Below are 17,107 nucleotides of genomic sequence, written 5' to 3' on the forward strand. Positions count from 1 at the left end.
AAGGCGGCATGCCTCTCAAATTAGGTGACCAGAGGGCTCAAAATCTTTTATCTATACATGTAGCTCTTTGCTGAGAGATATTTTGTGCAAGTTCATAAAAGCAGTTATGTATCTTACAGTTATGTATCTAAGCAATGTAATGATTTTATCATGCGTTACGTAATTAGAGGTTTTCAGCGGTCAAATGTCCAAAAAATGAATCACTCATATATCAGAAAGGAAAAATCTTTGGAAATGCAGTATAAAAGAAAAGATGCTCAAAATAACGTACTTAACAATATTCAACCTTCTAAGTGTCGTTTAACGGCCCTTATAAGGAGATAAGGGATCGGCCCCAAAAGCTTCTTTCACATATATCTCAGGAACGGTAATGAATTTCTAAACACTCGTTGAACAAAATGTGTTTAAAATAAAACTACCATTTTTTATTTGATATTACGAATAAGGGACTGACCTCTCAAATTAGGGATCACGATTGGCCTACAGTCTTTTATCTATATAGTCAATTACTGAGTAATGCTAAGCAATAGGTTGAAAAAAGCAAAATTAGGTATACTACGTTTATATATCCTAACAATATAATAATTTCTCATACGTTACCTAACTAGGGATTTTAGGGGGCAGACGTAAAACACTTTAATGTTTCGTATCTCAATTGTAAGAAATGCAAGTATTTAAAAAAGCAACGTAAGAGATCTTTTTAAAAAGCATTAGTACTCAACACCCATTTTCAGTTCAAGTTTTAATTTGTTGTCGAAAATTAAAGTCGATAACGTCATATTACCTTCTTAAAATTGGACAGAAGACCTCCTCGTTGCTCGGAACGACATCGTGTCTAGTTTATATTCTTTCTTTTTTTTCTTACAAATTTTCTTACCAAAAAAAAGGCGATTTATCAAAGATGGCCTGTTCAATTTTCTTAAAATTTTCAGGGCTAATGCCTCGTCATCTGAAGTTTGTACCGCTTAACAATTTTTCAAGATTTACTTCCAGTCGGTTATTGCCGTTTAACGAATTTTAAAAGTCAATTTTGTCTGTCATGTTTCTCAGAAATGAGTAAAGATAGAGGGCTGAAATTTTCAAAGATGATAGATCTACCATTTTTCTGGTGTACCTTGGTCAAAAGAATGTTCGCCGTCACATTCAAGTCGTCACCGGAAGCAGATTTAAAAAAATTAAATTTTCAACTTTTTGTTTCATATTTTTTTCTCAAAAAGGTGATAGTGACCCTTTTACTGATTCAGAATATTTAATTTGTTTTAAAATCGATCAAGGCAATTTTTTTTTATTATTATTGTTATTATTTTTTTGCATTTTAAACCATTGCTTTAAAAATTCCCTGTTGTTTATTGTAAATATCCTTTGAATTATTTTAATGATCTTTTTCCACTTACTCTGAACAAACTAATGTGATCGCCAAGTGAATGTTCTTTTCCCAAGCACATAAATAGAAAAAGGTTTATGCGTTTGTACGTAATAGGAGGAGTTAAACTAAAAAAGGCATTTTTTTCTGCATTGATAAGGTATAGTATACAATTTAGAAACCGAATCTATCCACTGAAATGTATGCGTCACGTGGCGTGCAAAACCTTTAAATACAGATCTAGACTAAATCTTGATTCACAGAAGTGACAGTGCGTCCGCAGGTAAGACAATCGGTTCTTCATTTTAAACATTAAACAACAATAAGTGATTAGCAGATATAAATATAGGAAATCATAATAAACCACTAAATCCAAGATCACGTCTATTTCAGCAAAAAGAGATTTCTCGGCGAAAGGAGTATATTCAAAAGAAAATGACTAAGCAAGTGAAAGCAGCTGAAAAAGTGGATGCCATATTGTCTGCAGCAGATAGAGTAAAGAATGCTTTCTACAGCGTCAAGGTAAAATATTAAAGAAAACTCTCTCTCTCTCTCTCTCTCTCTCTCTCTCTCTCTCTCTCTCTCTCTCTCTCTCTCTCTCTCTCTCTCTCTTGTTTTTGGTGCAAATGATTTATATTTTAACAGCTTTTCTCTATGATGTTCTCGATTTCGATATTAAATAATTTCCTTTTATCCATATAATGCTGAAGGCAATTCGACGATAGAAACAACTTAACAATTTCTTTTCAATATATTGCGGTTGCTTCAGGAAGGTGTGTTACACTTGTGGTTTTCACCATTACATTATTTCTTTTCTGAATTTATTGATTTACATTGTATGAAAATATAGGTTTTAGGTTTTCATCTCCCCCCTTTTATGTGAGTTGCATCCAACCAGCATATTTAAGAATGCGCAATTTTAAAACAAAATTAATAATCTTCACTTCTTACCGTTAAAAGGTCTTTTTTGATAGTCAATCGATTAAAAGGAAAACTATACATAAGAAAATTTAAAAATTGCAACCAAAAAACTTAAAAACAGGACATGTTTTCTTAATTGAAGGAATGACAAATGTACAAATGTCAAATGGCTATATATGCCCTTTTTACGATATTTTTACTATGCTGAAAACCCGACTTAAACTGTCAGCGTGATGATATGTACTAAAGAAAACATTTTGATGAATGCGCCATGCTTCACATGTTATTTCATGTGAGGATAAATAAAGATTTCCTTATGTATAGTTTTGACCGATTAATGTAAGTATATGTGTATCTGAGCATGACCGCGGAAAAGTCGAGCGAAAAAGCAAGGGGAAAAGGAATGAAAGCATATTTGACGAAGTTAAATATTGAAAACATTTTTGACATAGACGAACATCATTCTTTAATAGCTGTCTTTACAATAGAATAACAAACATTTAGACCAACATTCTAGTTCTCAGTGATAAGAAAATAAATGCAAGAAGAACAGAACGTCAGTATTACCTCTCGGGGGCTTCTTGACTAAAAAATAGGTGTGTCTATCTTTTTCTTTCATTTGTATACGAATGTTTTAGCCTGCTACTAGCATGCCGACCACGCTTTAACGTCGACTTCTTGTTTCCATACTTAAAGGGCTCGGAACAACACGTGATGATGTGATAATGAATATTTCAAACTGCGATGTTTATATGCGTACCAAACGTAAATAATGAAATATTGAAAACTTTATTTAATACTTTAAAAAAGACCGATTTGTGTGTGTGTGTGTGGGGGGGGGGGGTTCAAAAAAGCTACAATAGCAAAACTTATAATTTTTAATCATATGTAATTTACACCAAATCTATATTTGCGAAGTTTTTAGAAATTTAACCACCTGGTCTTTCTGTGGCCATTTCATTATGCAGGTACATTTATGTTAGGAATACATAAAAAAAATATTTCATTTTCCGCACTTCGAAGCAGATAAAAAGTATTGAAATAGCAGATTTCTTCAAATTTTAATATGTGATTAATAATAAAATTTACTACCTTAAATATGTAGTACATGCCCCAATATGATATTGTTGGTTATGTGCAGACATCCGATGGGTGTGGTCATAATGACACGATGGAACGTAGCTCCCGATTGTCATTTTTGCCACGCCTATCGGGTTTCTGCACATAATTAACAATATTTTATTGGGTAAGTTACCTGTAGTTTACAATTATTGATTATATCTTATTACATGTAAAGTTTTTGAGAATGCACTTGCCTTACAACAATCCGGTGCCAATGTGTTGGGCTTATATATGTGCATTGTACTCCGTGAATTTCTAAAATGATGTTCTATCGCCGACAAACATTGGTTAATCTGTAGTTTTTAAATAATTATAGCTTAGTAATAAACCGACTGTTTAGTGTCATATTTTTTTATATCATATGTATTTATTTTTTTCGACTTCTAGTATCGTTTCTTGCTTAAACAAATTAAACTTATTATCACATTTTTTTGTTTACGAGCCTTGTGTCTGGGCAATGCTCATGTTGAAATTACATTAAAATTGATGATAATATACCCATTTTAAAATTCTTTTTGATACTTTATACCAATAGTAAACATGATTTTAAAAATGGTTGAATAACATGTACATATATGTATTTTAAAAAATCAATCAATAAGCAAAAACAAATATTAGAGAAGTGTATGTCGCAAAACCGTGAATGATAAATATCAAATCCGATTGGCTAACTCTATTCACTCTGTCCACAAAACACGTTTACTATTCAAACACGTTCCTATCACGTGATTGACCTTCTATTAAACCTTTCTACAGGACACAACTATTTTATCTAACACGCGTTTTACTACTTGTATGCACACGTGGAGGAGAATATTAAAACAGAGTCACACTGACAAAGCCAATACCGATATTGTTTTGTCTCAAGATACAAATGAGATTTCTTCGACAAACTTAGTTTGAATCAGTTATCCGTGTTGAGTTATTGGTAATTTTGATCCGGAGGAATCTTCTTTTGTGAACAGTAACATTGACATGTTGAAAACAGCATTCTTGATGTTGTTTTTACCTGATAGTGGACGGAGTTTTAAAACAGTGTGGGGTATGTACAGATAATACACACTTTTTAAAAAGAAAACACGCCAAGCTATGGTACCAAAAAACCCTTAATTTCACCATCTGGTTTTAAGTGAGGGTCATCTCAAAATATCAAAATGCACCAAATTTTGCTATATATTTGAAATCATACAAATGTAGATACAGCTTGATTGGTACTGTATGTTCAATGAAACATTTCAACATTAAGAAAAACTAGAGCAAAGTTCTATGCAAAGCAACGAATGGGTCTTCCATTAATGTCGAGAGTAAAACTAGAAATCCTTGTAAGAAACAGAGTTTTTATCTCAAAAACAAGATTAACTTAAACATAAATAGAAAAATCGAATAATTCTTGTTACGACTTAACAAAATCCGAATGATTTTAAATACGAATTAACAAAAACCTTAGCGATTTCAAGAACGACTTAACAAAAAAAGTACGACTTTACAAAGACCTTTTTTTGCACGAGTTAATTTCACTTTGAACTTAACGAGATTTTTACAACCAAGAACGTGGAATCAAAATTTCCGTAAAAATCAACTTTTAAACCTTGATATCTCTGTTATGCAACTTTCAATGTTAGATTCAGCTTAATTAGCTTTACAAAACACGTGTACGATTTTTATTTGATCGAAAAATCAAAATTTTCGAAAAATTTGATTCATTTTTGGTTTTGACCGTAAGTGACAGATTTTCTATTTCAGCCTTATCACATTGGTAAACTGACAATTGAGCAAACTTTTCTAATCCCAATCTTGAACCATTTTTGAGAAACGCCGGAGACAAAATGACTTTTTGAATTTTTTTAAAAATGATGTAACGGTAAAGCGGAAGTGACAATGCCATGGAAACTTTGACAGGCATTTTAATAACACATTAACTCAAAAAGTTGCATTGAAATCGGTTGAAAATCTTTTGAGTTAAGAAGCCGCAAAGGAGTTAGATTTTCAAACAACTTTCAATGTTAGATTTAGCTTAATTAGCTTTACAAAACACGTGTACGTTTTTTATTTGATCGAAAATCAAAATTTTCGAAAAACTTGATTCACTTCCAGTTTCGACCGTAAGTGACCTATTTTCATTTTCAGCCTTATAACAGAGGTAAACTGAGAATTGAGCATCAAATTTCTAATCTCTATTTTGAAGCATTTTTGAGAAACGCCGGAGACAAAATGACTATTTGAATTTTTTTTTTAAATAATGTAACGTTAAAGCGGAAGTGACATTGACGTGAAAACTTTGACAGGCATTATAAAAGCACATAAACTCAAAAAATTTCATTGAAATCGGTTGAAAATCTTTTGAGTTAAGAAGCCGAAAAGGAGTCAGAAAAAAAGAAAGAGAATTATGATAAAAACACGAGCCAAGTTTGTTGCATATCAACAAGTATATCATCAGTGAATGTTGAGAGTAAAGCTAGAAGTTCATGTAAGAAGCAGTGTTCTTCGGTCAATAACAAGAGCAACTAAACCAAAAAGATAAAAAAAAACGAATTATTCTTGGTACGACCTAACAAAATTTGAATGGTTCTAAGTACGAATTTATAAAATCTTAACAATTTCAAGAACGACATAACAAAAAAAAAAATGTGTTGAAGTACGACATAACAATCATCGATTTTTTTTTACGAGTTAATTTCATTTTGAACTTTACGCTACTTTATAAACCAAGAACGCGGAAAATTTCCGGAAAAATATGTTATCTCTCTTATGCATCGTCCGATTTTAAAACGGTAGTTTTAGTTGTAGTTCTACCTTTTTTTAAATCTCTAAACACTAAGTGACGAATGTGATGACGTCATCAGCTATTTTTTCGTGTCCTAAAGATATTTTAAAAACATATAATACCTGTAAATTGAAAGCAATCGATGCAAGCGTTTTTGAAATATTTGAGTTGGGAAAAAAAATTAAAAGAATAAAAATAATAAGAACAAGATGCAATCTCGTTGCGAGCAACGAATGGGTATTCTGTCTAATTTTTCATCAAATGCAATGAGATTTTAACTCAAATTTAAATCTGTCTGCTGTCGATTTAAATGAGTGAAAATTCGAAAATCTTTTTATTCATCCATTGATTTTGAAAACATGTCAATTGACGCAGAAATGCAAGCGCAATTCAAAAACCATGTTTTAAAAATGTTCTGGGGTCATTTTAACAAGATTTGAAGAAAAAATTAAAAGGATTAAATTTCATCTAATCAATTCAAGTTAGATGTCACCAGACGCAGTATTACAAGCGCAACAAAAATATCATGTTTTAAATTTAGTCTGATGTAAATTTAATATGAATTAAATGATTTTTAAAAATTTGAAAGATTTGATATTCTCTAATTATTTCGAGAGAGATGTCACCAGAAGCAAAATTACGAGCGCAACGCAGATATTAAGTTTTTTTTTAAAATAGTCTGATGCCATATTAACACGATTTAATTCAATTTAATTTTTTAAAAATTTAAAATTCATCTATTCAATTCGAGAAAGGTGATATCAGACGCAGAACTGTGAGCACACCTTAGAAACCATGTTTTGAAATTAGTCGGAGGTCATTTTCACATGATTCAAAAGTGTTGAATTTTTTTAAGAAAGATGTCGTTAGACGCAGAACTGCAAGTGCAACTTAGATATCAATGTTTTGCCTTAGGGTGTCATGAAAATTATTCTAAGACAGCTTTGTGTATCGTTCTCTCTGAATATACCGTCAGCTTATTTTCAGTGTCAGTAGACGTTAAGAAGTTTTCGAAACATAATACAGATATTGATGCTATATGACCATTTTTCATCACAACATGCAGGAAGAATCCCTACCATTTTAGTTAAGTGCAAGAGACAACACCCCTGCTTCGGAGAATGTAAAATTTACAAACTTTGAAGAGGTGGTCTATGTAAATAGTCAATTAGTTACTCTTCAGTTAGTAAAAATAAAGAAGAATATTTTTAATCATTGTATACATGCGCACTTTTTCACCTTTAATTGTCCCGTTCAACAGTCAGAAACATAATAAAAGCATAAAAATAATATCTTTTAATTTTGTTCGAAATTTGTGTGATATTCAAACAAGTTTTCACATTTTCATGTGAATATATATTCTGAGTGATCTGTAAGTTCTTGTTTTTATGGGACTGTTGAAAAAAGGAATTCATGAATCAGTCAAAACGATATTCATAGTTATCTCTTTCAATATTTCTCGCATTTTTTTATTTAGAAAGCTCATTAGCCGGAGAGCTAAGATTGCTATAATTGAACACTGGTTTACATCAATCTGGTGTGTATACAAAAGTTTCGGTTCTTTTTTCCCTTTTAATTTTTTAACAAGTTAGCAAAACATTGTTAAAAGTGTCAGTCGTCCAACAAGCTTTAATCACCGTTCAACATCAATTACTTATATCTATGCGTGGAATTTTGGATACTACCATCAGTTTGGAAGGAATACTGCACAGGCGATAATTAGTAAGTACATTTGTTAATCAATAATGCAGCGGTTAATTCGAATTCATTTCAAAGCAATCCGGTATCATATTAATAGTAGATAACTCATTAAAGTAGCTCACTTCACATTGAAATAACTTCTCAGCAGAAAATTACTGTAAACGTACTACATTTCGCTGTGTATTCTATTAAGCGCTTTTAGCGGAATGTGGCTTCCGCTAAATCAAGTACATCGCTAAATGCCATTCATATATGCACAAGAATAGTTAAATTCAGGAACATGCAATTCAAATCTACGCAAACTTGTTCAAAAACTAATTTCCGCCAAATATTGTACACGCAAAATATAATACGTTTACAGTACTTGATTATGAAAGATAGAGTAATGCATATAATTTGTCTATTTACTTTTTCCAATGTCATTACATGTAAGTTGTAACTCAACAAAATTGTGTAATGTAAAAATCATTACATTTTACTAATGTCGAGAATTACGTACTGGGGGGGGGGAGCAAGCAGGATTTGTATGCTTAAAAAATGATAATAATGTAAAATTTTCAAGTGTATAATATTACATATATTATATACAATTACAGAAAATTGTAGAAAGATAATAATAACGAATACTTTTTTTATTGTTATAAGGTGATAATTACGAGGACTGTTCGGAAATTTTGTGACATATTTACTCCCTTCGATAAAAAGATGAACCATTGAAATAGCATTAAATGTAAATCAGGATATCGTTTATCAACGTAAATTTTGTAGTCATTGACAGTAATAAATACTTTCTGATAAGCTGACAAACTTGCTTACGTCCAATGATTCGGAGCAACTACAATCCATTGCAACGTCACTTTAACTTGTCTCGCGCCTTTTATGTTTATACAGCTTACAAACTAACAAAAAATAACTTATTTTTTATTCCTCATCTGTTGTTTTCCTTTTAAGGTATCTCACTCCTCACGTTTTGATTTCATTGCGCAGATGATCATTATATTTTAAATGAATATGATTTCATTCATTTAATCACAACAAAAAGATTATTATTTCATACTTACACAACAATCATAAAGAAAATCCATCTGAATTCGAGAAACAAACAAGTTTTCGGGAAAACTGTTTTTTTCTGCGACTTTCGGGGAGGTTTTTTAGACAAAAATGACAGAAACAAGCAATGTTATGAATTTCAATATACTTTTCTTTTTATTTTACTTTATTATTTCTTCACATTTTTAAACATTTCATACGTTTGTAATATATTCTATAGGATCTGTTTGACATGTAAAAAATTAAATCTTGAAAGAGTGATAGACTTTAAGCATAAAATAATGCAAATATATAGAAAATGTCTAAAACATTTTCAGCCAAATTTTGCGAGAATTTTACCTCTAAAGCCATAGATCTAAAAATTGGCATCACTGACACTCGTGTTTTATAATGTCAAAATGATACTAAATACATATGTAGGCAAAATGGATTAATCTTATAAAATTCTTTTTTAAGTTTTTATTTCAAATAAAATTGTAACTGTTATAAAAACTGCTTATTTTAAGTTATAAAAAAATCACAAAAAATTAATGCAGGTCCGTAATTTTTTTCGTTATCCCTCTACTCAGCGTGACCATAGTATTCTATATTATAAAAAAACATTATATAGATACATTATTTGCTTTAGAAAAAAAAACCCTGACAAAAAATACTAATCAGGCTGAAAATTCATTTTAGGTGCAAAAAGGTCAAACTTAATAGGCCATAATTCAGAGGGAATACTGCCCCCTCCCCCATATTGTCTTTGTATTTATTAAGTATGTTTTGTCGACAGATTTCAATTTTATATACTTCGCAAGACATTATTGATACAGGAACATTGAGGAGTAGGATACCTTAAGATGGCAAAATGTACTTTATATTCCTTCTTGTTTTAAAAAAGACGTATTATTTCTACCCAAAAGTCAACCTACCGAGAAACGCCTCTTACTGTCATTCTGTACATATTTTAGAACTTTTGAAATAAGTTTGTATGTAAAAAGTACTTGATATTTAGTCCCTTTGTTAAAAAATGTTCGAAGAATTGACAAACTGAGGCTGTTGACTTTTTCAATCGTCGCTGTGCCGCCTTAAATTCAAATTTCATTAAACTGTTGTAGTCAGATTTCTATTTCTTGTTAAATATTTGGATGCATAAGTTTTTTTCATCTCCATGTCTATGTCTGCGCCAGGGTTAGGGTCACCATTGATTTGTTTCTTTACCTCAGTAAACAAAATGTCGTCTTTTAAATATTACTTTTCATAATTATTTTTTGGGGTTTCTTTAATATTTATGCCAATGTAGATATGTGGATATGTTTGTGCTGTCTTAATAATATCCTAACAACCCTCGTATGATTTAAGCGTGATCAACTATATCGTTAAAACCTTCAGACTTAATTGGCTTTGATTACGCCCTAACCAAAATTGTCCAAATTTGTCCTAACCAAAATATGAACATCACATGTATTCAAACTCGTAATTTGCGATTCACAATACCGTTCATTTTTAATACTGAGCTATGAAAATAATTGAATGTACATTCAAAACTGTCTACAAAAAACAATTTATCAAAACATTGAAATCGCCATAATGTAAATAATCATGCTCTGATTCCATGTTTCAATTGATTTTGTCATTGATTTTTCGAGTTTCATTTTTTTTAAATTTCCTCTTTTTCAATGTACATGTAATGCATTGAAATTAAAAGTCCTGATTACATACTTAAAGTTTGTGCACGACACATCCCATTCTCACAAAAAGCATACAGTTGCAACTGTATGATTTATTTTAATCATACAAGTACCTGAATTAACTAAGGTAGCAAGGGACGGTTTCGAATAAAGTACCCGTCAATATTTTTGTAAAATTGGGAGTTGCTGTACTTGAAGGCTTATGAGTGTTGCTAAAATTCATGAAATGATTTTTAAAGATTATCATTAGTTAGAGGGGTGTCTCTTGTTGAAATTGATATGCAATATGTAGGCCCCTTATGTTAGGTACATGAGAATCAGAAGTAAAATGCGAAACCTGCGGCTTTGACTGTTGTGCTGACTTTACACAGTGAAATTGCAAGTTACAGACGGGAGGTAAAATAACACGAAAAGTAGGTGGATGGGACATTGTAAACTATACACCGGTAAGTTTCTGACATGTGATAGTGCAGCATGCACGCGGTACGGAAGGTTCACCCTCTGCAGGGAATTAGCTGGGGGAGGTCTAAAAAGCTGAAAAATCATGAAAAATTAGCAAAATATGAAAGGGTCAAAATCTCATAAAAACCAGTATGTAGAGAATTTTACAGGTTTTGATGAGCAATTTTCTTCAGAAATTGGTTATTGGCCTTATAAAGAGTGAATTAAAGGTATTTGTGCTGAATGGGAACTGAGGAAATTCTAGTTACAGAGTTCCGAAGACATGCATCCCTTGGCTACAATGAATTGGATAAAAAAACCTGTCCCCTGCCACCTAAGATATTATATTTACTTCGTTTTTTATCTTCCCTTTCAAATAATTTATTGTAAAATAGAATTATGCACTTTTTTAAGAGATCTTTTAAAATCGTGCCAATAGTCATTGGCTTCATTTGTGTTTTTCATGCTTGCGTTCTATAATATATCAGGAAAAATGTATGTACATTAAATTTTATAAGCAAATAGGTTAAACTTATAAACTAAAGTACCTATAAGTATTTAAAAAATTTTAGTAGGTAATTCTGGGTTACGAACATGGTAATGTTAAATTACTGATATCACTTTTCTGTTGGAGTGTCTCTTCCAACATACTTAATGTTCGGCTCGATTTTGAGAAAGTTTAATTCTTAATAATAAAAAAATGTATGGATGTTTTTATTTTTATTTTCAAAATACTGCCATCAATTTAGATAGATAATACCATATGAATTAGATTATGTAATATAAGAAATATTATATATAATGTCAAGACAATAGGTTTTCAAAACCAACATATGATTAAAGGAAAGCTGAAATACAGTTTATTTCGACACATCAAAAAATGGTTTTTTTTTTTTCAAAATTGTTAAGTAAGCATAAAAATTTGGCCGTAAACATCTAAAGTGTCCTAAAAAATCTGGAAAGTCAATTAATGGCATGCTAATCGGTAATTTTTGTGACATTTCAATCAGCTGTAAGTTGAACCAACTAAAGAGTTTAATAATGATAGGACGAAATTGTTGCTTTGGGTTTCGTTTTAAAAGAGTAAATTTCATTGCAAAGATTATCAAGTATTCAAAAAAAAAGATATAAATTTGTTAGACCTTAAAATAAGTGTTCCATTTTCTGTAAAATGAGATCTATATAGACCAATCCCCACTTTTCACAGTTATGTCCCTTAGCCTCCATCGTCTGGGGGAACTCATAGATTATCTCACAATAGCCTTTGTAGTTTAGAGGTTTATAACTTTGTCATTTGAAATTAAAAATCCCTTTTCGTTGTTTATTTTGATTACCCGAAGATGGGACAACCGACACGTTGATGGAATAAATTGAATTCAAAAATATTTCCTCACGGGATGCCCAAATATTTTGTTGCATAAAGAAAGGGAACGTATGATGTTTCCCTTCGACATTTGGGTTGACCCCATAATAGGGAAACAACTTTTGAAAGGTATGGTTTAGTCTATTGCGTTATATTAAATTGAAAGTATTTATTCTTTTCATTATTACCGTGTTTTGCATTGAAATGAATATGTGTACTATGCGTGTTTAACTTGAAATAAATCCAAAAAGACACTATCTTTTTTTTTTTAACAGTAAACACTTTTGCAACCCCGAGGTGCATGAGTTAAATTAATGCCAATGAATGAGCGTTTCTTTCCACAAAAAAAACTGATTCGATTATAACGTGCTGTATTGAAGTCAGTTTGACCCTTGAATTGACAATTTTTAAAAACAGCAGTCGGATTTATTATCCAGATGGCTAAAGTGTATCGAATTCTATGCTTTTCACGCTTATAGTTTTCAACTTTGTTTAGAATATGTTGAAACTTCATTTAAGCCATGTTCTTAAACATGAAACTAATCACATTGTTCGTAAAAAATGTAATCCAAGGGCTAACATAAAGATATCATTTTGTTTAAACATCATTCGCAATCAGATTTTGAGAAGGGGTAGTAGAGCCATTATGGCGTCATAACTGGTTTATTGAATCTTTTTTTCTTATTTACGGATTTATAGGAATTATGTAAAAAAAAAAATCTTGACATTCTATACTTAATCATGGGAAAAGTTATACCGATGCTAATATTCCATTGACATCATTTCCAAGAGGATCACAACAGCTTCCTTTATGTTGTTTTTGAGAGACTGTGAGCTTTTCATATATATTTTATTAGCAAAAAATATACAAAAATCCGATATTTGCTAGTTTTTTCTTCATATTTCATAGTAAAATTTAAGCCAAGGTTACCCTTCCGAACAAACTTGTTATGATGTTTTATTGAAAGAATTTATATCTTGAATTTTATAAACGTGTAAGGACCTTTATAGACTAGAGCTTGACCTGGAAGGAACTGGACACAAGTAAACAAATATACAGATTTATATTGTCTGGCCTAGTAAACAAGTACTGATTTAACATGTGCACCAACATGTGCACACGCTACCCTGACCGTAAATACAGCATAATGCAATTTAAAAAAAATTATGTAGCTTGACGGATTCTGATTTTTTCCATGCATTAATATTGTTTGTTTGTTTTAATTATCACTCAAGATAATATCCTTTGAACCATAAATTGCAATTTGCACACAGAAAGCTATATTCCATCGTAGCTTTTCTATGCATTGTAGTTAGCAAAATATCAGCCGAAATCCTGACGTTGATGCATTACATTTGCAAGACACCATTAATAAAGTAAAATTTACCCTTATGTTAAGCGATTGTCATTACAAAATTAAAGACTTGCGTTGTTATGCAGACTTGTAAACCAATTTTGACATCTAAGTCAATTTTTAAGCATTGAAGCTTCTCATTATAGTAGGTTTTAGAAAATTTTATGTCTTTACCACTTCAGCAATATATTAAATTGTTCTAGATTATTTAAAATCTTCATTCGTTGTCCCATATGTGTGCCTAAATTTAAAAAAAAATTCAAAAAACAACAAATGTATATCAATTATGTCAACCAATTGTTAGATGTACTATAATTAAATATTCAAAAAAAAGAAGAAATAAAGCAGTAAAATTAAAGTTAGATTTTCTTTTCTTTTTTGTCTCTCTCGCCCATTTTTAAACAGTAAGTAAAGAAGACGTCACGAGTACAATAAAATTCAATGTAACTTTGTAGTGTCTGTATGAAATTGCCTTATTTCACAAAAATTAATTGATCAATTATGCATGGGTTTTTTTTCTTTTCAAATTAATTTTAAATGAGATCTATATAGACCAACGACGACTGAAGAATGTAACAGAGTATCGACGCAATATGAAAAGTTCAAAAAGTAGACTAAATTAGTGACTTATCATGCATTTATTAAATTCTTGAAATGTCATTATATTTAGCTATTTTATCATATTGATAACAAATACAAAAGAAAAAATGGATTCATAAAAAATAGATACAAACAGCAGCTATCAACAAAATAGTTTATTTTTTTAAAATTATATACTACATTATAGAGTGTACGAATCAATGCAAAATATGGCGGTTCAAACGTATTTTCACAAAAATTTTGCAGTGTAAAATCAGTCATTCCTGCATAATAATGTAGTTTAATTTAATATTCTGGCTTCACGTTTTCAATCAAATATCATTCTTGACAGTAGCATTTTCCATTATTTGCATAGGTGTCTAAAAAGGAGGCAAACGAGCTCGAAAGACAACTAGAGGGAGAACTTTTTGAGAAGTGGAACGAAAGTTTCGAATCAATGCAGTGTACAAAAGTACCTCTTACTGACCTAAAACCGTTTTTAGATCGTTTGGAAAATTCTTATGAAGGTAACGAATTTCAGCACTTAATAAACTGCTAGTTATGTATTTAAGTGTTAGGATCATGATAATGTGATTTTTAAGTGCAAACAAAATGAATGAATTTATTCAACTATTGTGTTAACGAAACTTATAAACTATTTTCTGTACAATGAATTTGCCTTGGATCGGTTCGAATTTTCCAATTTCTTGAAAAATTTACCATTTCGTTTCATTTTTTGTTGAAATATGATTGTATAGCACTTGTTTAGTTTGAGTGAAAGTTGATTCATAGATATTGAAAATTATCTACAATTCTTGATTTTTTTCATACTTTATTTTCTTAAATCTTGCAAAGTTTATTTGGCAATAATTGAAAAATGTAGGGAAAATGTTTTAAAATCTTTTCTTCAAGGAATACAATGCTACGCTTAGTTATTTTCTATTTAAGCATCCTCATATTTATATATCCTCATATGAAGGTCACAGTGACCTTCTTTCACGTTTTATAATTATTTGTAGTTTAATTTAGAAAGTTGTATCTTTAATAAATTTAGGCTTTGTAAAATTTGACAGTTGATGCATCTTATATCATAGGATATGATGTCTAAATAATTAATTTTTTTATGTATTGTTTAAAATGTTGTCAAATCTTAGAATATATGGGAGTTTTACAATATTTTTAAAGAGTCGCTTTATAAAACATTTCGAAATAGAATGATACCAGAACCATTGTTCATGCGAGCAATGTGTCCCATGTACCTTTCGTTGTCTTTTTTGGAAATATAAACTTTAAAATATGCTCTTCTTAAAATTACATTGCTCAAATAAATGAACAAATATATAATATTCGATGAAATCAAGTATGAATAATAAATTAGATATTTTTAAATCCTAATTTATGTACGTTGCATACAAAATAAGGATGAATAAAATCTTTAAGTTACAAATAATTTCAATCTGAAAATAAATGTGTAGACATTATTGTTTTAATGTAATGACTTCAATTACCTATTGTTTAGTTCTCACTAAAGCTTTGTGTTTAAAATATAAGATAATTGAGGACTTTTGATACGTAGGCATCGACAAAAAAGTAAGAAAGAAAATGGAATTGATCATGTATAGTGGATCTTGGCAAGACAAAATCATGGAATGGAAGTTTAACAAAGGTGAAACAGGTGCTCGATATGGCATGATGGCGTTTGGTAAATCTGCAGATGGGAAAGAAATTGATTGCATGTACATCCTTTACAAGATGGATTTTAAAGTGGCACCAAAGGTAACAGTCACCACCAAAGATACATCCATCTTGTTCAGCTTATTTGAATGGAGCATACCAGAAGAGAAAACAGAACCACGTTTTCTAGGGCATCAATCAAGGAAACGATTTCAAAACTATTTTCGACTGAAAGCTTTGGAGGGTTTCTGCAGCGAGGGTGTAATTGACAGAGTCAGTTATGTGAATTAAAATTCTAACACTGAGAAGAAATTTGGACGATTGATAAAATTGTATTGGTCGTGCATAATGAACGTTGCATTTGTTGTTCTTTTATATGCTTAAAAGTAATATCATTCCTTTAATGATGTATTTTTTAATTATCTATTATTTAGGAAAACGTTCTTTTTTTAAGTTATAACCTTGGGGCTGTTAGGTTTATAGTAGCTTATTTGAATATTGAACAGGAAACATTTCTTCCTCAAAATTGTCGGAAAATTAAAAACATCTCAGAGTCATTATATATATATATATATTGACATGTTTTTACGGTGAATATTTGATACGATTACTAAAATCAAATGTTTACCATGAATGACCCTCTAATTGATAAAATCATTCAAATCATTTTGTTATTCTATTTCCTTTTATTATTTTTTCTCCTCAAGAGGATCAAATAGATCGATTAACCCTTAATTGGTAATTTTTACAGATATGATACATTTTATAAATATAAGAACTTTGTTATTTTCTTTGAATTTCCACTTGTGTAAAACGTCTGATTTCTTAATTATAAAAAAAGTGCCGACGTATTTATTCTGAGGTAATTGATTAGAATAACTCGAAAATGAAAGATCTGAGTTAGAAATATCTAGGTAGCTGTAGAAAATGTTTACGTCATTATAGGCAGTCGACAAATGATTTGATAAAAGTTATTTTTTTACAAGGGGCATAATAAAGATGGGTTTTTTTTTATTTCAATATTTAATGTTGACATTGCCTTATTAGTGTATATTAAATGCTACTGAAAAAGATACAGAGATACGGCGCGTTGAATTATTT

General features: G+C 30.5%; 1 protein-coding gene across 1 annotated transcript; it reads left to right on the forward strand.

The window, feature by feature from the left end:
• The first annotated feature begins 1,798 nt into the window (after positions 1-1,798).
• Positions 1,799-16,297, forward strand: LOC128169771 (uncharacterized). Its single transcript, XM_052835851.1, has 3 exons — positions 1,799-1,885; positions 14,709-14,859; positions 15,909-16,297. Exons 1-3 carry the CDS (start codon positions 1,799-1,801, stop codon positions 16,295-16,297), a joined length of 627 nt encoding a protein of 208 aa, XP_052691811.1.
• The last annotated feature ends 810 nt before the right edge of the window (positions 16,298-17,107 follow it).

This window comes from Crassostrea angulata, unplaced genomic scaffold (genome assembly GCF_025612915.1).
Source record: "Crassostrea angulata isolate pt1a10 unplaced genomic scaffold, ASM2561291v2 HiC_scaffold_209, whole genome shotgun sequence".
NCBI classification, from domain to species: Eukaryota; Metazoa; Mollusca; class Bivalvia; order Ostreida; family Ostreidae; genus Magallana; species Magallana angulata.

Coding starts and splice junctions, on each gene's coding strand:
- LOC128169771 (XM_052835851.1), top strand. CDS start 1,799: ATGACTAAGCAAGTGAAAGCAGCTGAAAAAGTGGATGCCATATTGTCT. Junction 1,886..14,708: donor ATGCTTTCTACAGCGTCAAG/GTAAAATATTAA, acceptor TTATTTGCATAG/GTGTCTAAAAAGGAGGCAAA. Junction 14,860..15,908: donor TTTGGAAAATTCTTATGAAG/GTAACGAATTTC, acceptor TTTGATACGTAG/GCATCGACAAAAAAGTAAGA.